Below are 25,173 nucleotides of genomic sequence, written 5' to 3' on the forward strand. Positions count from 1 at the left end.
GCCAACAGTATACCTTTACTGTCCTGCCTCAAGGATATATTAACTCTCCAGCATTGTGCCATAACTTGGTTCGAAGGGATCTTGATTGCCTGACTCTTTCACAAAATATCACACTGGTCCACTATATTGATGATGTTATGCTGATTGGATCCAGTGAGCAGGAGGTAGCAGACAGTCTGGACTTGTTGGTTAAGCACATGCGCATGAGAGGATGGGAAATAAATCCAGCCAAATTTCAAGGGCCTTCTACCTCAGTGAAATTTCTAGGAGTTCAGTGGTGTGGAGCATGCAGAGACATTCCTTCTAAGGTGAAGAATAAGTTGTTGCATTTGGCCCTTCCCTCCACCAAGAAAGAAGCACAATGCTTGGTGGGCCTGTTTGGATTCTGGATGCAGCACATTCCTCATCTGGATATGCTACTACGACCCATATATCAAGTGACTCCTGAAGGCAGCTACCTTTGAGTGGGGCCTGGAATGGGAAAGGGCCCTTCAACAGGTCCAGGCTGCTATACAAGCTGCTCTGCCCCTTGGGCCATATGATCCAGCAGACCTAATGGTGCTGGAGGTATCAGTGGAAGATAAAGATGATGTTTGGAGTCTCTGGCAGGCCCCCATAGGGGAATCACAGCGGAGGCCATTGGGATTTTGGAGTAAGGCTTTGCCTTCATCTGCAGACAACTATTCTCCCTTTGAGAGATAGCCCTTATCCTGCTATTGGGCCTTAGCGGAAACTGAACGTTTGACAATGGGCCACCAAGTCACCATGAGACCGGAGCTGCCCATCATGAGCTGGGTGTTATCTACCCCACCCCAAGCCATAAAGTAGGCCATGCACAGCAAAAATCCATTATCAAATGTAAGTGGTATATACATGATCAGGCTCGAGCAGGCCCGGAGGGCACAAGCAAGTTACATGAAGAAGTTGCCCAAATGCCTATGGTTCCTACTCCTGTTACAATGCCTCCTGTCCTCAAGGATGTACCTATGGCTTCATGGGGTGTGCCCTATGATCGGTTGACTGAGGAAGAGAAGACTAGGGCTTGGTTTACAGATGGTTCTGCACGCTATGCAGGCACTGCTCAGAAGTGGAAAGCTGCAGCATTACAGCCAATTTCTGGAACAACCTTGAAGGACACTGGGGAAGGAAAGTCTTCACAGTGGGCAGAACTTCGGGCAGTGCACATGGTTGTGCATTTTGCTTGGAAGGAGAAATGGCCAGAAGTGCGATTATATACTGAATCATGGGCTGTAGCCAATGGTTTGGCTGGATGGTCAGGGACTTGGAAGGAGTACGATTGGAAAACTAGTGAGAAAGACATTTGGGGAAGAAGTATGTAGATAGATCTCTCCAAATGCGCAAAGGATATGAACATACTTGTGTCTCATGTAAATGCTCATCATAAAGTTGCTTCAGCAGAATATGAGTTCAATAATCAAGTAGTTCGGTTGACCCGCTCTGTGGCTTATCAGCCTGTTTCTTCAGCTATCCCTGCCATTGCTCAATGGGCCCATGAACAAAGTGGCCATGGTGGCAGAGATGGAGGTTATGCATGGACTTGACAGCATGGACTCCCACTCACAAAAGCTGACCTGGCTACAGCTGCTGCTGAGTGCCAGATCTGCCAACAGCAGAGACCAACACTGAGCCCCCAATATGGCACTGCTCCCCGTGGTGACCAGCCTCCAATTTGGTGGCAGGTTGACTACACTGGACCACTTCCATCTTGGAGGGGACAGTGTTTTGTCCTTACAGGACTAGATACTTACTCTGGTTATGGACCAGCCTCCAATTTGGTGGCAGGTTGACTACATTGGACCACTTCCATCTTGGAGGGGACAGTGTTTTGTCCTTACAGGACTAGATACTTACTCTGGTTATGGATTTGCGTTTCCTGCAGGTAATGCTTCTGCCAAAACTACTATTCAGGGACTTACAGAATTCCTTATCCACTATCATGGCATTCTGCACAGCATCGCTTTGGACCAGGGAACTCACTTCACAGCCAAAGAAGTGCGACAGTGGGCCCATGGTCATGGAATCCACTGGTCTTACCATGTTCCCCACCATCCTGAAGCAGCTGTCTTGATAGAATGATGGAATGGTCTCTTAAAGACACAGTTATAGTGCCAATTAGGTGGCAATAGCCTGGAGGGCTGGGGTTGGATCCTCCAGAAGGCAGTGTATGCTTTGAATCAGCATCCAATATATGGTACAGTTTCTCCTATAGCCAGGAATCATGGGTCCAGGAATCAAGGGGTGGAAGTGGGAATGCTTCCACTCACTATAACCCCTGGTGACCCTAAATGAAAATTTTTGCTTCCTGTACCCTCGACTTTGCAGTCTACTGGCTTGGATGTTTTGGTTACAGAAGAAGGAGTGCTTCTGCCAGAAGAGACAACAAACATTCTGTTGAACTGGAAGCTAAGACTTCCCCCTGGACACTTTGGGCTTCTGATGCCCTTAAGTCAGCAGGCTAAGTAAGGAATAACAGTATTAGGAGGGGTGATTGACCCAGACTACCAGGGGGAAATTGGACTTGTTCTCCACATGGAGGTAATGAAGTTTATATCTTGAAGGCAGGAGATTCCTTAGGATGACTTTTGGTGTTACCATGTCCTGTGATTAAGGTCAATGGGAAACTGCAACAACCCAATCCAGATAGGACAAGAAATGGCCCAGATCCTTCAGGGATGAAAGTATGGGTCACTCCTCCAGGGAAAGAGCCAAGACCTTCAGAGTTGCTTGCTGATGGTGGAGGAAATACAGAATGTGTCGTAGAGGAAGGTAGTTACAAATACCAACTTAGGCCACGTGACCAGTTGCAGAAATATGGATTGTAATTGACATGAGTATTTTTGTCCTATTTGGTTAATCATAGGCTTGTGCATGTATAAACATATGTTAAGCAGGTACCCGAGTTATTCTTTTTTGAATGTGTAATTGAGATGTGTTAAGTGGTTAAGTGTTGAGTTTAGGGTTAGGGTTATTGTTAGGGATTTGTTTAGGGTTAGGGTGAGGGTTAGAATTAGGGTTAGTGTTAGGGTTAAAGCCTCCTGCTTCAGCCTGCTAAGTGCCGAAAGTATAAGTATATTGGTGCCACAACAATATGGGGTAAGTTTTAAAAAGAACACCACAGAGGTGATGTTCCATTCCCATCACACCTTATCGAGGGGAAAGACCTGTGACAAGCCCACCACCAATGAATGGTGAGAGTTAGTGTTAGGGTTAGGGGTTAGGGGTTAGTGGTTATTATTTGGGGTTAGGGTTAAAGCCAGAAGACACACCCTATATGTGGGCATTATCTTCTGATGGCAGCCAGTATAAAAGACCAAGGAAGAGGAGAATGCCAGGCTTCTTGCTGCTTGCCTTCTCTCTCGCTGGTGAGTTCATCTTGCTGCTGTAGACTGAAGACTAGCTTATCTTTTGGAATTTGTCAGACCTTCAGTGCCAGATTGGGACTACTGAGACATCCAGCCTTGTGGACTGAGTGACTATGGATTCTCAGCCTCTCCAGTGTGGTGCAGCCACTGTTGGACTACTCGGACTCTATCCTGTAAGCTAAGCTGATATATATATATATTCATTCTACCGGTTCTGTTTCTTTAGAGAGCCCTGACTAATACACATACCTTAAATGGACCTTACAGACCTCTCCCTAATATTCCACCCAAGCACCAAAGAATATACTTTTGATACAGCACCCTATGGAGCTTTCTCCCAACTTGATCACATTCTGGGGCACAAAAAAATCTGAATAAATAAAAAAATTGAAACAACTTCATGAATTCTATCAGATCACAATACAATAAAGCTTAAAATCAACACTGTAAGAAGCCTTAGTAACTACACAACCTCAGCGAGATTAAGTCACACATTCTTGAATCATGAGTAGGTCAAAGGAGAAATTAAGAAAGAAATAAAAGTGTTCCTTGAATGAAATAAAAAAGACAACACAACACAACCAAACCTCTTGGACACTTTAAAAACATTCCTTAGAGTGAAGTTTATAGTTCTAAAGTGCCTACATTAAAAAATCAGAAAGAACACAAATAAATGACTTAACATTTCAAGTCAAGACTCTTGAAAGACAAAAACAATTGAAACACGAACCAAACAGACAAGAAGAAATAAAAAAAATCAGAACAAAAAATAATGAAATAGGAACAAAGAAAATAATACAAAGAATCAACGAATCCAAGAGCTGGTCCTTTGAAAAGATAAAGATTGACAGTCCACTAGCTCAGTTAACCAAGAGAAAGAAAGAGTACCTCCAAATCAACAAAATCAGAGACAAAAGGGGAAACATCACACCAGACAACAAAATGACCCAGAACATTATAAAGGGATACATTAAAAACCTATATGCTATTAAATTTGAAAACCTAAAAGGATAAATGTCTAAATTCATGGAAACCACCAAAGCTAAACCAAGAGGGGGAATTACTATACCAGATTTCAAACTATACTACAGAGCTATAGTCACAATAAAAGCATACTACTGGCACAAAAATAGAACTGTAGATCAATGGAACATAATTGAAGACCCAAACATGAGTACATGTAATTTGAGCCACCTGATATTTGACAAAGGGGCCAAGAACACTCACTGGAGGAAAGACAGCATCTTCAGCATATGGTCCTGGCCAAATTGGATCTCCATCTGTAGAAGAATAAAATTAGACCCTTATCTTCCACCTTGTACAAAAGTCAATTCCAAAAGGTCAAAGACTTCCGTTTAAAACCCAAAACTCAGAAGCTGCTAGAAGAAAATATAGTCAGTACCTTCCAAGATACAGGTATAGAAAAGGATTTTCTAAATTGGACACCAGCTGCTCTCACATTAAGGTCAACAGTCAATAAGTCAGGCCTTATTAACTACAAGCTTCTCTACAGCAAAGAAACAACCAAGGAATGGAAGAGGAAACCCACTGAGTGGGAGAAAAACTTTACCAGCTACATATCTGACAGAGAACTAATATCTGGAATATACAAAGAATTCAATAAAAGAAATAAATAAAATAAACAACCCAATAAAAAGATGGGTGAAAGACCTAAACAGAGAGTTCTAAAATGAAGAAATAAATGGCCAAGAAGCACCTTAAAATGTGCTCAACATTTTTAGTATTTAGAGAAATGCAGATAAGAACCATGTTACTATTCCATTTTTATCCCAGTCAGATTAGCTAAGATCAAAAGAACAAAAGACCCCAAATTCTGGACAGGATGAGGAGAAAGAGAAATGCTCATTCGTTGCTGGTGGGAGTACAAACTTGTGTAACCACTATAGAAAGCAGTGTGGAAAACCCTCAAAAACTAAAAATGAACCTACCATATGATCCAGTTAAACCACTGCTTCACATGTACCCAAAAGCCTCATCATACTGTAGAGATACCTGTACATCCATGTTTGTTGCTGCTCTTTTTACAATAGCTAAGAAATGGAAACAACCTCAATGTCCATCAACTGAGGAATGGTTAATTACAATATGGTTCATCTACATGATGTAGTTATACTCAGCAGTAATAAAAGATGAAATTTACAGGTAAATGGATGGAACTAGAGACAAAAGGTCACTTATATTAAGTGAAATAATACAAACACAAAAGCAAGTGACATATGTTCTCTGTCATTTGTGGATTGTAGCACCAATCCCTTATAAGTAGGTATATAAATTTTGATGTAACACCAGAAGCCAGGAAAAGGGAAAGGATATATGGAGGCAAAGGAAAAGAAAGTACCTGAAATGGGGATAATAGGGAACCAATGTTACCAGGGGAGAGGTGGGAAAAGTGGGAGTATTTGGCAGGGAGGAGAGGAGTGAGGGTTTTCAAGGGGCCATGGTGTGAGGGAGGGAAGTCAAGAGAGGGAGGATGGTAGAAGTCAGATTTGGGGGGAGGTTGGGGGAAATGGGGACCTGCAACTAGGGAGGGAGAGGGAGAGGGAGGCCGGATGGGAGAAAAAAAGAGTAGATATGAATCAATCTTGGGGGACTAGGAAACCCATAGGGAAAAGTGATGCCCTTGAAACACCATGAGAAATGCACATACAGTGTCTGAACATTAATGCATATGTATACATGGGACCTGCTTGGGAAGGACACAGTGCCAGACAGAAGAGACCTCCCTTTGAGTGGTTGGAGAAGGTGGTCAGGAGACTCCAAAAATAACACAGGATATTGCCAAACCTCTTGGTTCTCTCCAAGGGCTAGTAGACAAGACCCTACTTTTGAGGACAGGACATACTTAAGGTATATGACTTACAAAATGGAGTAGGAACTCACTAAGCCAAATTGAAGTTTGGCTATCAAGGGAGAAAAACAATCATTGGTCCAACCCAGCCATAAAGCCTAATAACCATAGTGAGTGGCATGGCAAACTACCTCTATTGGTACAGTAGTGGCACTGATATTTATCATAAAATCAACAGCTATCTTATGAGACTTAAAGCCCTCTCAATGGGAGGGAACTCATGGATGGCACTGTAAACTCAGCCAAGTACATATGGTAGGAGAGGACATAGATCCCAGAGAAAACCCTGTCTCTTTTATATCTCAAGACAAATGAAACTTCTTACTATATGCTAAATATCAATACTTATATTTACAGACAAGCATACTGTACACCACTCATCAAAGAAGCTTCTTTTTGCAACAGAGGGAGGCTACTACAGAACTGCACATCTGGTCAGACACAGAGAACATACGTCTAAGAGATGCCCAGTACTACGTGACACATCTATAGTTGAACCGCTACAATTAAGTCTCATGAAACATACCAGAATCAGGGGTGGAGAGAAAACTAATGCATCCAACTCTCACCAGTAAATCCTCCTTATGCAACAGAATGTGATGCACACAGAAGGCCACAACTGGCCAATTTTAGAGAATAAGAGACTGTAGAATGTGGGATAGGACTCCTATATGGCATCTCATCCACCCATGGCTCAGGGGCCTTTGCAGGAGAGGAGGCAGAAAGAGTGTAAGAGCCAGGGCTGGTTAATGAATACAGAGAAGAGGAGGCTTCTAGGCCACTGGAAGCTTGCACATGTGAACTTGTGGCAATGGTGGCATCGAGCACAGGACCCATGCCAACTCAATTAAACAAGGGCCCAAAGGGGAGGAGAGAAATAGGTGACAGGCTGGCCCCAGGCTGAGAACTATTGGAGACTGATTTCTGCTTGGTGAGGGAGAGTATAATTTGTATACAATCACTAGATGGGCTGAACAGACTCCAGTGGATGCATTTACACTGAAGGACATTTGAGTACAAATGCCTGAATGACTAGGACTTAACATGTATGATGGAATACATGAGGTTTGGTGTGGGGTTGGGGGTGGCAATGGGTGGGGGAGGGGGTCTACATTTGATTAAGAACTGTTGTATGAAATTAGAAAAGCTCAATAATACACACACACACACACACACACATTTGGAGTCTGTGGCACATACACATTCAAACCACTACCCTGAGTAGAGTGAAAATACCATTTTTTTCCTCAGATTTTTTTCCTGAAGATTGGGAATTAGGGTACATTACAGACTGTAAGCTTAGTTAAATCACTCAGGTTAGTGTACGGTACTGATTTTTTTTTTTTGTTTCTTTAAGACAGGGTCTCCCTGTAGCCCCAGCTGTCCTGGAACTCACTATGTAGACCAGGCTGGCCTTGAACTCACAGAGATCTGCTTGCCTCTGCCTCCCAAGTGATGGAACTACAGGCGTGTGCCACCATGCTCGGCTGTTGAAATATGTTTTTAATTTGGTCTCAACAATTCCTCATTGACCAATGGGAAGAGCCAATCTCCTAGGATTTCTAATAAATTCTTTTGCATATTTGTGAAGGTGAAAAGAGAAATAATAAGGAAGTGTCCCATCATAAATGAATAGGCTCCAGGATTAAAAAATAAAATTAAAAATCTTCATTTGGCTGCTGGTAGATTCTGAAAGAGGGAACATCAATTCTTTAATTGTGTGCCAGTGATGAGCATACCAGGCCCCACAGGAGAGCTCCAAACCCATGGTCACACAGATGGCCCTGTAGAAGCTTAGTGATCATAAAAGTAAATGTGCAGACATCCTTTGAGAAAAAGATTAGTCAGGAAGAGGGCATTAGGCAATGGTGGATGCAGATGGGAGAGGGAGAGGTTGAGAGTGGTCAGAATGCCTTATGTACATGTGTGAAATTCAGAAAAAATGAATTTACCTAATCAAATCATCAACATCTACCTTTTAGGTGTAATACAGTGCAAGTTGATTAAAGTAGACATAGTGTAGGGAGAAGAAGGAACTCCTGAATTATTTGGGCTCAAACAGAAAATACTCTAGAGGATAACATGCAAACTTACACATTTCATCAGTTAGTTATTGATAAATGCGAAGTAAAAGAATTTCTCTTTGTTTAGACTGAGGTGATAGCTCTGTTTGGAACTTGTAGGCATGAAGAGCCTAGTTTGATACCCAGAACACACATAAAAAGCCAGATGTCATAGAACGTGCTTGTAATCTCAGCCTTGGGCAGGAGGACAGGTAGATCCCTAGAATTTACTGGCCATCAGCCTATGGTAATTGGTGAGTCCCACATATAAGGATGTCCTGCCCTCAAAGCAAGGTGGATTGCTCCTGCAGAAGACACGGAGGTTATTCTCTGGCTTTTCATACAAGTTCACACACACACACACACACACACGCACACGCACACGCACACGCACACGCACACATGCACACACATACACTTCTCTCTGCTATGTATGCATATTGTAGAATCTTCAAATTCCTTTTCTGTTTCTTCAGTGATTAGCTCTAATTGTTTATCCCTAAGAAAGTTTGGGACCAAAAGATCAAGTGACATATCTTAAGCCTTGTATATCAGATATAGGGATTATTCTCTAAGTTAGAGATATTTTACAGCAATGGGGACATCATTAAATATTCTCACAATATATAAGCTGCAAAAATATCATGACGAATAGGAATTATAATCCCATAAAAGGAGTAGGGAAACATGAACAAGGAGAACATCAAATAAGGCAGAGAAGTTCACATTGTAATAGACAAGGCTTAGGTTATCCAAATTTATAATGGTGGCCACAAAGGCAAGCTACACCCTTCCATTAACATGGAAAACTCAAAAATGTATTTGGGTGGAACAGTGGCTGCTAACCCAGGAAAAGTTTGCCCCTCTTCGTCAACTTGTCAAAGAGTAATTAGACCCAGACCATATTGAACCTTCCTCTAATCCTTGGAACTCCTCTGTGTTTGTTGTAAAAAAGAAATCATGAAAGTTGAGGATGGTAACAGATTTAAGTGGCACCTCTACAATGAAATCTCTACACGGAAGATTCATGAAACATAGCAGAACAGGAAGCAGAGAGAATATTAATGCATCCCTCAACTTGTACCAAGCCGAGCTTTAATGTGGGAGCTGGGATCACACCCAGGTCCTGGTGCTTATTAAATCAGCCCTCTACACATGGGGTCATCTCCCAGCTACCTTATCAGAACTGCTATGGAAAGATAATTAATTTCAAACATTGATCACTGATATTTATTTACACAACTTTTGTTGTGAATTTTTTGCAGAATTTTTGATGATTTTTGATTTTTAAAAAATTTCCAGTGCAGGAGAAAGATGGCTCAGGGGTTAAAAACACTGTTCTTGCAGAAGACTTGGGTTTGAATCCCAGCACCCACATGGAAGCTAACAAGTGTCATAATTCCAGTTCCAGGGGATCTGACAGCCTCTTCTGTCTTCCGTGGGCATTGCATGACATGGGTGCACTTACCTACATGCAGGCAACACACGCATACACATAAAATAAAAATAATTAATAAAATATTTTTTAAAAATTCTTGAGAACTTCACACATCAGTACTGTATTTGCATCATTTCCAGTCCCCCTTTCCTCCCTCCAATTACTCCTCCACACATTCCCCTCAGAATTTCTTGTCCTCCTCTTGGATTGTTATCATTACTGATGAATGGCCATGGACCCCACAGGAGAACCTACTGCAGCTACTTTCCTAAACCAAAGCAATTTCTTACTATATTCTAAGTTATTATCCTCTATTTACAGATGAGTGTAGCTGTCACGACTCAGTAAAGAAGCTTCTTTTGCAACAGATGGAGACTATTACATAGATCCTCAACTAATCAAAATGCAGAGAAAAAGAGACTGTGTGGTGTCTAGTTGCAAATCAGAATTCTGCATTGTAGTCTGATTTTTAAAGACCTTTTCTCAACCTTATGAACTTCTATGATGTAATTGGAGATGAAAACACTTAGTTCATTCTTATCGACAATTGGAGAAGCAAGACTGGGGTCTTCCTACAGAAAAAGAGTGAAGCACTTCTCAGGGATTATTAAAACAAAAGATGACATGAACATAGAATGCTGTAGTTTTACCGGGGTCAACAACATGGTTTCTTGTCTCCTTTCTCATGTTAGAAGCACTGAGGCAATGAAGGGAGGAGGAAATATTACCGAGATCACCGATTTCATCCTCCTGGGATTCTCAGATTTCCCCAGAATCACAGCACTGCTCTTCATCATATTCCTGCTCATCTACATCACAGCTCTGACCTGGAACCTGTGCCTCATTGTTTTAATAAGGATGGATTCCCACCTCCACACCCCCATGTACTTCTTCCTCAGTAATCTGTCCTTCATAGACCTCTGCTATGTCACCTCCACAGTCCCTAAACTGCTCTTCAGCTTCTTCCAGGCAAAACTATCAGCTTTGTGGGCTGTGTAATTCAGTACTTCTTTTCAGTGCTGGAAAAGAATGAATATTGCCTCAATACAGCCCTGGACTATGACATATATGCTGCTATTTTTAACTCTCTGCTCTATTCATCCATCATGTCACTTGTCCTCTATGTTCAGATAGTGACTGGATACTATATGGCAGGATTCACAGGTTACTTTTCTCAGATTTGTGCTTTACTGCAGCTCCACTTCTGTGGACCTAATGTCATCAGGCACTTGTACGGTGTGTCCCAGCTCATACATCTATCCTGCACTGACACTGTCTTTGCAGAAGTCCTGTTTGTAATAATAGCAAAAATCTTTGGGATAATGAATATCTTTGTTATTGTGATATCTTATGTCTATATCATCTTGTCCATCATGAAGATCACATCCACTAAAGGCAGGTTCAAGGCATTCAACACTTGTGCTTCTCACCTGACATCCATTTCTCTCTTTTACATTTCTGGTGTCTTTGTCTATTTGCATTCCAGCTCTGGGGTTTCCTCTAGCTTTGACAGATTTGCTTCTATGGCCTATATTATGGTGATTCCCATTTTGACACCCTTGATTTACAGTCTGAGGAAAAATGAAATCAAAGACTCTATTGAAAGGTCATAGTTGATGACAGGTACCTGCTAATGTCATAGATTCTGAGATTTTTTTATATTGTGCCAGCCAGAATCACCATTATCTACAATAAAATGCGGTCGAGTGGAATACTGTGAGATTCATTAGACTTTGGAAGAAGAAATCTTATTCTGAAACACTCAATACTCCAATGTGACTCAGTAGTCAACAACATGCCCATAATATGGTTCCAGAGGCATTAGAAGTCCATCATGACAGGGAGGCATGGCAGCAGGTTGCAGCTGGAGCAGAAAGCGGAGAGCTCACATCTTCAAACTGACACAGAAATCAATGAGAGATAAACTGGAAATAAGGCAAGGCTGAATCACACCCCCAGTGACAAACTTCCTCAGTATGATCAACCTCCTAATCCTCCCAAAATGGCCCCAGGAACTGGGAACAATTTGTCATTATAACTGGAGCCTCTGGGACATTCTTATTCAAAGCACTACCTTGGGTAAATTGAAAACACCAATTTTTTCAGGTTTACTCCTGAAGAAGATTGAGTACTGTGGTACATTAGAGACTGTAAGCTTAGCTAAATCATTGAGACCAGTGTATGGGACTGAGATATGTTTTTAACTTGGTTTCAGTAATTCTACATAGACCACGGGGAACAGTCAATCTCCTAGGCACTACTATAAGATTTCTAGATAAATTTATTGGTGTATTTGTAAGGATGAAAATAGAAATATAGGCTCATATACGAGTAGGCTCTACGGTTCATAAATAAAATTGAAAATCTACATTTGGGAACTGATAGATTCTGAAAAAGAGAGTGTTTGTTTGTCAGCTATATGCCCAGTGATGAGCCCACCAAGTTCCACAAGATATCCCTAAACTCATGGTAACACAGACTGCCCTGTAGAACCTCAGTAGTTATAAAACTAAATGTAGAGACATCACTGTGAGGGAAATATTAGTGCAGAAGAGCAGAATAGACAGGGGTAGAAGAGATGGGAGAGGGTGAGGGTGAGACTGGTCAGAATGCCTTATCTACATGCATACAAGTGTGAAATTATGAAAGAACAAATTTTACTAAGAAAATTACCAACATTTGCATTTTAGGTATAATATAGTGCAATCTGGTTGAAGTAGACTTATAGTGTAAGAAGGAACTAATGAATTATTTGGGCTCAAACTGTTAGATGGCTGGCATGCATACTTATACAAGTTTCATTGTTATTCATTGATAAATGAGAAGTAAAAGAGTTTCTCTTTGTTTAGGGTGAGGAGATAGCTTGGTTTGGAATGTGCAGGCATGAGGACCTGAGGTTGATACCCAGAAGTCACATAAAAAGCCAGATGTGACAGAATGTGCTTATAATTGCAGTATTGGGCAGGAGGGGCAGGCAGATCCCTGAAGATCACTTGCCACCAGCCTATCCTAACTGTGGAACCCCAGGTATAATGAAAGCCTGCCTCAAAAACAAGGTGATGGCTCCTGAAGAACAACCAGGTTGCCCTCTGGCTTTTCATACAAGTTCACACACACACATGTGCACACACACATACACACACACACACACACACACACACACACACGTACGTTTCTCTGCTATTTACACATATTGCAGAATCCTCAAATTCCTTTTCTATTGCTTCAGTGGTTATATCTAATAGCTTATCAATAAGAAATTTAAATGACATTTAGAAATTTAGAATTCTGAAATGTAACATTTTCAATGGGGTCAGACAAATAAAAGAAATGTCAGTGTTTAATAATGCTTCATGTTTACTTTCTTGGTCTTATGTGACACAATCTCTGTGAAAATAAATATATGTCAAGACTATTCATTTTAAGGAGAATACAGAGGTGACGACTGTACAGTGGAAAAGACAGGAAATCAGGTAAATAGTCTATTTCCACAGATGAGAAACTATGTTACTTTTGGGATGCCATATTCCTTGTACACATCACTTTTCATATGCTAAATGAAGGAGTGGATTTGAAGTCAAGGACCTCTCTTAACAAATGTCAGTGAGTTTTTGAATAGAGAGGGACTGAAAATAGTTTAAGGCATCCAAATGGCTCTATTAATAAAGACCATCAATTGTCTATACCTAGAGCCATCTGATCTTATCACTCTAGAACTATTAAAGCAACTCTCAGAAGTTGCCATATCTGGAGGCAGAAAAACTATGGAGAGTCTCAACTTTTCACAGAGATTAAAAGGAAACAGATGAAGTATATTTGGGAAAGCTTCCCTGGAAGCCACTTCCTCAAATATACCAACAGAGTGTTGCCTGCATAGACAGACATTAAGAGAACTTCACCTTCACAGTCAAACATATTCAGATAATTAGCATCTACTGAGCACCTACAGGCATATAAGCACTGTGCCTGGTACTTTGGAAAGAGGTAGGAAGGACTCATTACCTTGCGAACTGCAGTGATTCTGGAAGTTTGCAGAAAGGGACACATGTCTCACTTGACAAAGGACCATCTCTCTGAATCTTTGTGTTCTGATTTCTAAAGTACAGGGGTATTATGGGAGTGCAAATAAGTACCTACAACAATACTCACATCGTGATAGATGCATTTCAAATACTTTATTGCTCTGTATTCTTGCAGTTGTAGGAACAATATCATTTCCAAGTAAAGAATCAAATCATGGTGGCACCATAGATATACTGCCATAAAAATTAGGAAAAATTTCTACAAAATGATCTTATACAAATATGAATTTTTAAGGCACAGTGTAGAGAAAGCACTTGAAGACACACACCCCAACAAAGACTGGCATTGAGAATACATGAAGAAATACTATAAATAATCCAGAATATAGATGATAGATGACAACTCAAGGAAAAAGGAGTAGTTATTTTTGCCAAGCAATTTATACATTATGTATTGAGTTTTGTCTATAAAGATTTGAAAGGTTGTTTGGCCTAATTATCAAATAATGAACTGGAAGTTAATGCCCTAATTTGATCTGCCACTATGAACAATCTTAGCAGCTTGATTGGAGGTGTTGGGAAAGGTTTGAGCATCAGAGACTTCCAGGCACCACTGGTGAGAAGAGAACTCACACAGTATCACTGAGAAAAAAGTTGGAGCTATCTAAGGAAGGTGAAGGTATGCACCCAATTCATCTTGGCAACTGTAGTCTTCAGTGCACACCTAGGGAACCATCCATTCATGTAAAAGGCAGGCACAAAAACATGACCATACTAGCACTGACAGGAACTTCCCTGAAGGGGAAAGAACAAATATCAACTGTGGAGAGGATGTGTTGTCACATAATCATATAATAGAGCAATACTCAGCAGGAAAGAAAAGATAAATCACACACACACACACACACACACACACACACACACACTAACAGATGGATGGGATAAAGGTAATTTTAAGGTCAAGAAAGTTGACAGAATATAGATGGAAGACTTTAATGTCTATAATATTTATTTAAAAAAATTAGCAGGCATGTTAGTCCATGGTTATAATCCTAGTACTCAGGACTCAGGGGCAGTTGGTTTCTGTAAGCTTGAAACCAAGTTGGCCAATGGAATGAGCTCCAGGTCAGCCAGTACTACATAGTCAGAGCATGTCTCAACCCCCTCCCCAAGTTAATTACATTTAGGTAGTGTGTGTGTGTGTGTGTGTGTGTGTGTGTGTGTGTGTTGTGTTGCTATGTCTATGTCTGTATATCTGTGTCTGTGTCTGTGTGTGTGCAATCATGTCATGGCATACATACATAGATCAAAGGGCAATTATTGGGCATAAATTCTCTCCTTCTGCCATGTAGGTACCAGGGTCCAGTCTCAAGTTGTCAAGGTCAGTTGCAAGTGCCTTTACCCTCTGAGCCATTTTGTCAGTCCTAATATCCAATTTATTTATTGTATGTTTAATGAATATTGCTATAATTTCAAAACAAATACATAATATTATCAAGAGAAGCAAATATTTCCCCTCAATATTATGACATTATTTATCTATGAATATATGGGTTTTCCAAAAGGGTTACTCTCTGATTTAGCTAATACCATACACCTGATATTTTTGGTAAAATACATGGGCGCTGAGATGTAAATTTTTTCAAGATCATGTATCCCTTAGGTCCTAGCCAGAAATCAATTAAAATTTTTGGTTATGAACTCTCATGGTTTAAATAATAAGTTGTGACTGTCTTGAATTAGTTTTGTCCTGTTTCTTAGTGACACGTTTTCTTTACACATGCATGAGAAATAGTACTGCATTTGTTTTGCAGGATTGCTGTGATGGTTGATTCAGATCAAGTGTTTGAGAAAACATATGCATCAGAAATGAAAGTTCTTCATAAGTAGTGAAGTATATACATAGTTCATTAACTATCACCAATCAATATTACTACTAGCTGATCATGCCACCTTGAGCATCTCTGGTCTCAGTGTCTCCAGTTGCAAATTCAGTGTTTTGGACTCATGCCATCTCTGTGTCCTCTCCAGTTCAAATGACTCTAAGGGTGATAAGAGAAGCAACAATTCTGTTGTTCTGATAAGATTATGGAAAATGAACTTGGATTCAGAAGGGATATTGCAGTGCAGGGCCTGAAACCAGCAGGGATGCCACTCTGGGACAACTACTCCACAACAACCAGACACCAGGTCGCAAATGCCACCAGTGTATTTGCTCTGCTTCTCTCTGTAATTGGCTTTCCTCTTTACAACTCTGCTCTCAATGGTATAATTAAGAGATCCCAGTGTGACCATTTCTCCTGCTGTGAATTGACAGCCAGTTTTGTAGCCAAAAGGACCCATCCAGGAGTGTACTAAGCCCACAGAAAAATTACTTTGATAAAGAAATAGGCAATCTCAATATTTGGCAAGAACTCTGTCTCCTTGGATCTCCATCAAGGTCAGAAGGAAAAAACCAGAAAATGGTGGCTTCCACACTCTCTTGGTAAGGGATTCCTCCTGTAAACGCCGTGGGATCAGAGCCTTTGGAATCGGCATATCAATTTATTTTTTCCTCACTTCCTTACTTTCCCTTTAAGGCTCTTTCTTGAGTTGCTTTTCACTCTTGCAAATTCTCTGACCTAAAAAATGATACTCTCAAATTTCTACATATTACTGAGGGTAACTGATGGTGCTGAATTCTAGCTACATAATTTCATAAGTACATGCCTTGACCTTGGCCTTTTTACCATCTCTATTTTAATGTATAAAATGGGAATAATAGGAATATTTAGAGTTGAATGTAAAGTGGGTAGGAAAATATTGTACAAGTTAAAATTAGTATTTAAGAATTGAATCAAAAAGAGTAATTTACTGTTTCAAGAGAATTTCCTAAGATCAAAACATGTGTGTCCATTTCCCAATTTTTTTTCTACCTGAAGGACGCTTAAGTAGTTCTTGAACTTGAGGACTTTGCTTTGGAAATCACAGTAATTTCATTTCCATGTTAGGAAAGATCTTCGACTAATGATTTCTGAGAAGTTAGAGAGAAATGATCTGTGGTGATCATACAGATTTGACTTGTAGAGTCATAGTCCATGAGCATACTCCAGACAGCTGTATTTCCTTGTTGAGCCTAGGAGTCTAGAAACACCAGCCTGGGCAGCACAGACACCAGAGATGTCCACTCCAGGCCAGGCGTGCTGGTCTGGTTGTTCTGTAGAAGCTTCTTTTTCTGAGTTCTTATTGAACAGTACCCTCAGCTGTACCTGCGCTTGTCCTCAAACACCTTCTCAAGGTGGCCATGTCTTAATTAGTCTGGAATTGGACTTTTGAATAGCTATATCCACATAGTGAAATCTCCAACTAAGCTTTCTATCAGCCACTTCTCCAGACTGCTTGAAGATGGCAAACTCATGCACAATGCTCCTCAAATAGAATATATATGTAGATTTCTCCCTTTGTTTTGCCAAGTTGTAACAAGATAAAACTTCAGGGTAATTGTGTTGACAATAAGGAGAAAATGACCTGATTCTTCTTTCTTTTCTAGGGTTAGTGGGATATCACAGTATACATCAAGCACAGCTGGCCAGTCACTGGAGTACACTAAAATAATGATGGAATTTAGTGAGCTGGTAGATCAGGAGTTTCTTATTTTCAGTGAACTCATTCAATTTTTGATGCCTATATGAATTCTATGTGAAAGTGAAAAATTTAATGTTTTAAGGTCAGTTAGAATTTTAATTACATCTAACTGACAGCAGATAATCTACCTGAAGCATTGTACTAGCATCACTGTAAATATAAACTAAAAGATTTTGGAGTTCATGAAGAATAATGAAAATTAAACAAAAATGTGATACTTTTATTTTTGATATTTTTGAAGATGGATTTTTTTGTATATGTTTCCCAGTCCTTGAACATGTTTATTCCAGAAGCTTAGAGGCTTTTCCCTGCAAACTTCTAAGTACCAGCTTCACATAATGAAATGTTAACATAACTAATATATTAGACCCTTAAAATTTGCTACAGGCTTAGCCTTCCATGCACTTAAAAAGAAAACAGGGTGTGGTGGCACACGCCTTTAATCCCAGCACTCAGAAGGCAGAGGCAAGTGGATCTTTGTGAGTTCAAGACCAGCCTGATTTACATAGTGAGTTCCAGGACAGCTGGGGCTACAGGGAGACCCTGTCTCAAAAAGACCAACAACAACAACAACAAAAAAAAAACAAGATAAAAAACAAACAAAACACTCCACTACTGAGAAAATAAAATTTATTATTATCTTTCATATGTTTGTTGTGGTATGGTAGGTGGCTCAGTGGGTTAAGGCACTTGTCCCTGAGTCTGACCTTAGTTTAATCCTCAGGAATCTCATGATGGAAGCAGAGAACTAACCCTTACAAGTTGTGCTCTGATCTCCACATGCATGCTGTATCTTGCACAATGTGCATGCACATCATGTACATGCAAAATAAAAAATGTAATTTGTGGGGTTTGGTGCCTCACTTTGCAGTTTGGCATAGCTGGAGCTCACTACATAGATCAAGCTGACCTCAGTCTCACTTATATCTGCCTGCTTACTTCTCTGGAGTGCTGTGAGTAAAGTTGTGCGTTACCACACCCAGAAAATATATATAATTTAAAAATCAAAATGAGGAGCTGGAGAGGTGGCTCAGAGGTGATGAGCACTGACTTCTTTCACATGGCAAATTCATACCAATATATAATTTTTTAAGTCTTTTTATTTTATGTGTATAATTATATTGCCAGCATGAATGTAAGTGAACCCTTGCTGTGCAATGCCCAAGGAAGTCAGTAGAAGGCTTTGATCTTCCCTGGAAATAGAGTTATAGATGGTTGTTAGCCAACATGTGGATTCTGGGAATCAAACCTAGGTCCTCTGGAAGAGCAACCAGTGCTCTTAACTGCTGAGCCATCTTTTCTGCCCCACAATACATGAATTTATTTCCACAACTTTTTTGTTTGATTTTATATTTCCATGATTATGAAGTGGCAGTTCTATATGGAATATCGGGAATCCTTTTGTCTTTAGTTCTTGGCGTGTATGTGGGTATGGGCAGAGGCTATGTGTATATTAGTGCATGCATGGATGTGGAGGTGGAGAATGCAGGACAGTTTGTGATGTCATTCCTCAGGAGCCATCTCCAATGTTTTTATTTTATTTTTTATTTGTTTTTATTGAATTTTTGTGCATCTTATGCAGAATATCTCAAAGAATCTTAATCATCTTTATATCCCTGTTCCCACGGGCACCTTTCCATAGTGCCTCCCACTGGAACCCATATTCTCTGTCATCCAAGTTTTTTGAGACAAGGCCTCTCACTCTGACCTGAGTTTTCACTAGGCTAGGGAGGCTGGCCAGTGAGTGCCCAGGATCCTTCCGAGTCAGGACTTGGATTACAAATGTGAACTACCAAGTCCAGCTTAAAAATTTATCTATATCTATATCTATACATAAAATTTTTGTGTATTTCATAAAACATATCTTAATGATATTTAGGCACCCACCAATCTTCAACTTCCCCATACCCATTTACCAGATTTCTTGCATTCTGTCATGTATCTTAAGGCCTATAAAGTAAAGTTTGTATCCCCAGATGTTCCTTGGTGTGATTTCATTCACTGGACCCTCTCAGCCTATCAAGCTTCACTCCCTTAAAGAAGACTAACACTCTTTCACCCAGGAGTAATCAGATGCCAATAGTTTCTTGGCTAAAGTTTTGGTTTCTTACCTATTTTAGAGTTCTATGCTGGGCTTTTGTCTACTTTGCATTTGCGTGGGCCTTGTGCGTATTGTCACCATGGTTTTAAGTTCATATGGACAAGTTCCCAGCATCCTGGGAAACTGTTTCTTTGCAGTCATCCAAATTCCCTTGTTCTTGCAGTCTTTCCAACCCCTCTTTCATGATGGCCCCTGAACCTTGGGTAGCAGAGGTTTAATATAGGAGTCCTAACCAGGGACAAACACTCTGCAGCCTCTTATTCTCTGAACATTTTCCAGTTGTAGCTTTCTGTGTTTATCACCTTCCATTGCGAGAATTTTGAACATTGTTACTTTACCTGCCTCATGCCCAACCCCATTTCCTCCTTCTAACTCATCCTGCATACATTCTCTTCTCAATCTCTCATCCTCCTCTTTGATTATTTGCATTACATGTACATGGCCAGAGATGCTAGAGGAGAATCTACTACGGCCACTTTCCTAAACCAAAGCAATTTCTTGCTATATGCTAAATTCTTATTCTTTATTCACAGATAAATATAGCTGTCACCACTCAGTAAAGAAGCTTCTTTTGCAACAGATGGAGACTATTACATAGATTCTCAACTAATCTAAATGCAGAGAATAAGTGACTGTGTGGTGTCTAAGTCTCAAATAAGAATTCTGCATTGTAGTTTGACTTTTAAAGATCATTTATCAATCTCATGAAATTCTATGAACTGTGAAATCAAAACACTTACTTGATTCTTACTGACACAACTGGAGAAGAAAGGCATGTCTTCTCACATAGGATAGTGAATCACTTCTTCTCAGGGCTTATTAGAGAAAAAGATGATATGAAAATGGAATGCTATAGTTTAACCTGGGTCAACAACATGGTTTCTTATCTCCTTTCTCATGTTAGTAGCACTGAGGCAATGAAGGGAGGAGGAAATGTTACTGAGATTACCGAATTCATCCTCTTGGGATTCTCAGATTTCCCCAGAATCACAGCAATGCTCTTCATCATATTCCTGCTCATCTACATCACAACTCTGACCTGGAACCTGTGCCTCATCATTTTAATAAGGATGGATTCCCACCTCCACACCCCCATGTACTTCTTCCTCAGTAATCTGTCCTTCATAGACCTCTGCTATGTCACCTCCACAGTCCCTAAACAACTCTTCAGTTTCTTCCATGAAAAGCAAACTATCAGCTTTGTGGGTTGTGTAGTTCAGTACTTTTTCTTTTCACTGCTGGTGACAAGTGAATCTTGCCTCATGACAGCCATGGCCTATGACAGGTATGTTGCCATTTGTAATCCTCTGCTGTATTCATCCATCATGTCACCCACCATCTGTGTTCGCATGGTGATGGGATCATATATGGGAGGACTCACATGTTCTTTATCTCAGATTTGTGCCTCGTGGCAGCTCCACTTTTGTGGACCTAATGTCATCAGGCACTTCTTTTGTGACATAACCCAGCTCATACATTTATCCTGCACCAATACCTTCTTTTCAGAAGTCCTGCTTGCAATATTAGCAACAATCTTTGGGATAATGAATGCCTTAGTTATTGTGATATCCTATGTCTATATCCTCTTGTCCATCATGAAGATCACATCCACTAAAGGCCGTTACAAGGCATTCAACACTTGTGCTTCTCACCTGACAGCTGTTTCTCTCTTCTATATTTCTGCTGTCTTTGTCTATTTGCGTTCCAGCTCTGGGGTTTCTTCCAGCTTTGACAGATTTGCTTCCATGTCATATATTGTAGTGATTCCCATGCTGAACCCCTTGATTTATAGTCTGAGGAGCAAGGAAATCAAAGATGCCATGAAGAGGCTACAGAAGAAGAGAGGCACCTGTTAAAGTCTCATATTCTGAAATTTATGATATTGTGTCCTATCATAATCACCATCGTTTACAATAAGGTGCATTCATTAGAATACTATGAAATTCCTGAGACTTTGGATGAAGAAATAATTATTTGAAATAGTCAATAATACAATATGAATCAATAGCCAACATTTTCAGAAACACATTCTGTTTATGCTATGGATTATATGGATGTAGAGGACAAAAGATACTTAGTGTTTATATGAGGGTATTGTCACAATAACACATAGATCCACCTTTTAATTAGTTTATATGCACTCAGGAATCAATGATCAGAAATTATTGGTAATATTTGAGAGTCGTGTTTTTATACTTTGTTCAATGTCTGAGGTCACTGTGAACTTCTATGTTCCAAGAACTGACTACATGGGCTGCTGTTCAGAACTTGTATACTTAGGTACTAATTGTTGTTGTCATTAAAGTACAGTTTTAAAGAATAAAACTCAAGTGTAGTACTTACTTTCTGTTGCTGTGATAAATAAAACAATGAAAAAGGCAATATTAGAAGGAAGGGCTTATTTGGCTTATGATTCCAGAGGGATAAGAATTCCATCATGACAGGGAGGCATGGCAGCAGGAGGCAACTGGAGCAGAAAGCTGAGTGCTCACATCCTCAAGCAGACAAAGGAATCAAGGAGAGACAAACTAGAAATGAGGCAAGGTTAAATCACACCCTCAGTGATGTACTTCCACCACCATGGCTACATGTCCTAGTCTTCCCAAAATGGCACCACCAATTGTGGACAAAGTGCTAAATACTTGGAGCCTGTCCCTGACCACACATCCTCTTCTCCATCTAGCCTTGAGTACAGGCCTGCTTTTGCACTCAGCAACCCAGATCTCTGGACTACCCTCATATTCTGGATCCACTCATTGTGTCCTGATCCCTGCAATCAGATAAACTCAATTTTTCTGTCTAGCTGTTAGAACCTTCTCAGGCTGTGCCCACCCCCAACTTGCCTTTCACCTCCTGAGACCAGTCTTCTTCCCTGGCTGCCCCACTCACAAATTGGCTTGGATTTCTGAGACCAGCCTTCTTCCCTCCTAAGTCTGATCCCATCCACTGTGCCTTGACTTCCCAATAGGCTGAGCAACTTCAATCTCCCCTACCCTACATTTTGTTCTCATTTTACCCTTGGGCATAGCACCCAAGATCTCTGGACTACCTTCTTACCTCTGCAAGGTGGTGAGCTCTCCAAATTTTGCCATGCCCATCCTCTTACATTGGAACCATCTGCAACCCCTCCCACTGCTGGAGGGCTAGACTTCTCTGCCCTTTAGAAAGGCCCCAGAACTTTCCAGACTGCATGAAAGTTCCTGAATCGGCCCTCTGCTGGGTAGTGAGCCTTCAAAATTGCATCCTGCTCATTCCTCTACATTGAAACCAGCTACATTGCCTCCCAGTGCTCCGGGGCTAGGCCTTCCTGCATTTTAGTAGGGGCCCAGACCTTTGCAGACTGCCTCAGATCCCATGAATTCCTTCTCCACTTAGCAAACTTCCTAAATTTTGTTGTGTCTGCTGACTAGAGGCACCAAGACATTAGGAGGAAGCCTAAGAGCATCTGATTCTCACCTGACTTGGGCCTCTGCTGGAACACCTGAGTAGCTTGACTACAGTCATATGATTCCTCCAACATAAAATCAAAAGAGGGAACCTGAAGTCTGAGACCACCAAGAGTTTCAAACCCAATAAGAAAACAACCAAGGCATATCAAATGTAGATACAGGAAGAGACTTCAACTAAACAGGAAGGGTGAAGTCTCATCAGAATCACAATGAAAGAAATCCACATGCCAAAATCACAATGAGAAAGAAATCCACATGCCAAAATCACAATGAAAAAAAAGACCCAAATAATAAGTCCCCACCAAACACCAACACTCCTATAGAAGAGTTCTACAAAGAGAAGCCCCTAAAGATAAACCAGAACACAGAATTTAAAACAATCATAAGTATACATGATCAAAGAATTCAACAAATTTAAAGAACACACACACAAACAAATCAAGGAACTAAAAGCAAATAGCGATAAATTTCTGACTGAATTCGCAAAGGAGTTAGAAATAGTGAAGGAAACTCAGGCTGAAATGAAGAAAGAAATGAAACACTCAATCAGCCAACTAGAAACTACAGGAGAAAGTCTCATCAACAGAATGAATGAAATAGAAAACAGAATATAAAGAATGGATGATAAAGTTAAATTGTACCACTCAAAGATTATGAAAAATTCTTAAGAACACAAGAATGGAATATACAGGAAAGGTGGGACACCATGAAAAGACCAAATTTACACATCATAGGCATAGAGAAAGGAGAAGAATCTCAGAATAATGGTATTAACCTGATATTCAACAGGGTAGTGGAAGAAAATTTCTGAAATTTTCATACAATGACAAGAAGCACATAGAACACCAAATAGACAGAGCCAGAAAAAAATCCACTTCACAATGGCATATCATAATAAAAACACCAAATGTACAGAACAAAGAGAGAATGCTGAAAGCTGCAAAAGAAAAACAAGTCACATATAAAGGAAAACCCTTTTCAGTGAAAACTATGAAAGCCAGAAGAGCCTGAACCAAAGTATTCCCAGTTCTAAATGACCACAGATGCCAACCCAGATTACTTTACCCAGCCAAAATGTCTATTATAGTTGAAGGGGAAAGAAAAATCTTCCAAAACCTGAACTTGCTGAAAGAATTCATGTCCACAAAACCTGCCCTTCAGAGAACCCTTGAAGCAATGAAACATGTTGAAGAAAGCAACAGTTATACACAAAGGGCAATAGAAAAATAGTCAATGAAGGTATAACTCTGGAAACACAAAGTTAGACCAAGAATGCAAAAAGAAATTAAAAGTATGAGAAGCAATATACATCTTTCAAAAATAACTTTAAGTATCAGTGGACTGAACTCCCCAGTCAAAAGACACAGGCTAGTTGATTAGAACGCAAAATTCATCCTTCATTATCTGTAAGAAACTCATCTCACCTTCAAGAATAGGCACTACCTTAAGGTGAAATGATGGAAAAAATATTCCAAGTAAATGGCATTAATAGACAAGAAGGAGTTGCAAATCCAATATTTGACAAAATAACTTCAAAGGAAAACTACCAGAAGAGATAAAGAGGGCCACTTCATTTTGATCAAAGGAACAATTAACCAAAAAGATATTACAATCATGAATATATATGCACCAAACACTGGTGGACTCATCTTCATAAAAAACAGTCCTATAGGATTTTATGAAACAGATTAATCCCAATTCACTAATAGTAGGGGACTTCAATACTCCACTGTCTCCATTACACAGGTCAACCATACAAAGAATAAACATAGGGAAATCTGAATTAAACAGTACCATACGTCAAATGGACCTAACAGACACCTACTGAATAGCTCACATAAGCACTAAAGAATGTATTTTCAATTCAGAACCCTATGGAACTTTCTCCAAAATCAACCATATTGTGGGTCACAATACAGCTTCAACAAATTAAAAACATTAAAATAATTCCATGCACTTTATCAGACCATAGAACAATAAAGCTTAGAATCAACACCAGAAGAAGCCATAGTAACTGCACAAACTCATGGAGATTAAATACACAGTTCTGAATGATAAGTGGGTCAAAGGGAAATTGAGAAAGAAATAAACATATTCCTGGAATTAAATGCAAAAGATAACATAACACAACAAAGCCTCTGGAACACTTTAAAAGCAGTCCTGAGTGGGAAGTTTATAGCTTTAAGTGTCTACATTAAAAAATTAGAACGCACATAAATGACAT

The 25,173-nt window shown here is 40.1% G+C and overlaps 1 protein-coding gene across 1 annotated transcript; it reads left to right on the forward strand.

Annotated features, from left to right (window-relative positions):
- The first annotated feature begins 20,417 nt into the window (after positions 1 to 20,417).
- On the forward strand, positions 20,418 to 21,356 carry LOC103733372 (olfactory receptor 5AN1-like). The gene has a single exon (XM_008832189.1). It carries the CDS (start codon positions 20,418 to 20,420, stop codon positions 21,354 to 21,356), a length of 939 nt encoding a protein of 312 aa, XP_008830411.1.
- The last annotated feature ends 3,817 nt before the right edge of the window (positions 21,357 to 25,173 follow it).

This window comes from Nannospalax galili, unplaced genomic scaffold, assembly GCF_000622305.1.
Source record: "Nannospalax galili isolate Female #2095 unplaced genomic scaffold, S.galili_v1.0 scaffold936, whole genome shotgun sequence".
In the NCBI taxonomy this organism is placed as follows: domain Eukaryota; kingdom Metazoa; phylum Chordata; class Mammalia; order Rodentia; family Spalacidae; genus Nannospalax; species Nannospalax galili.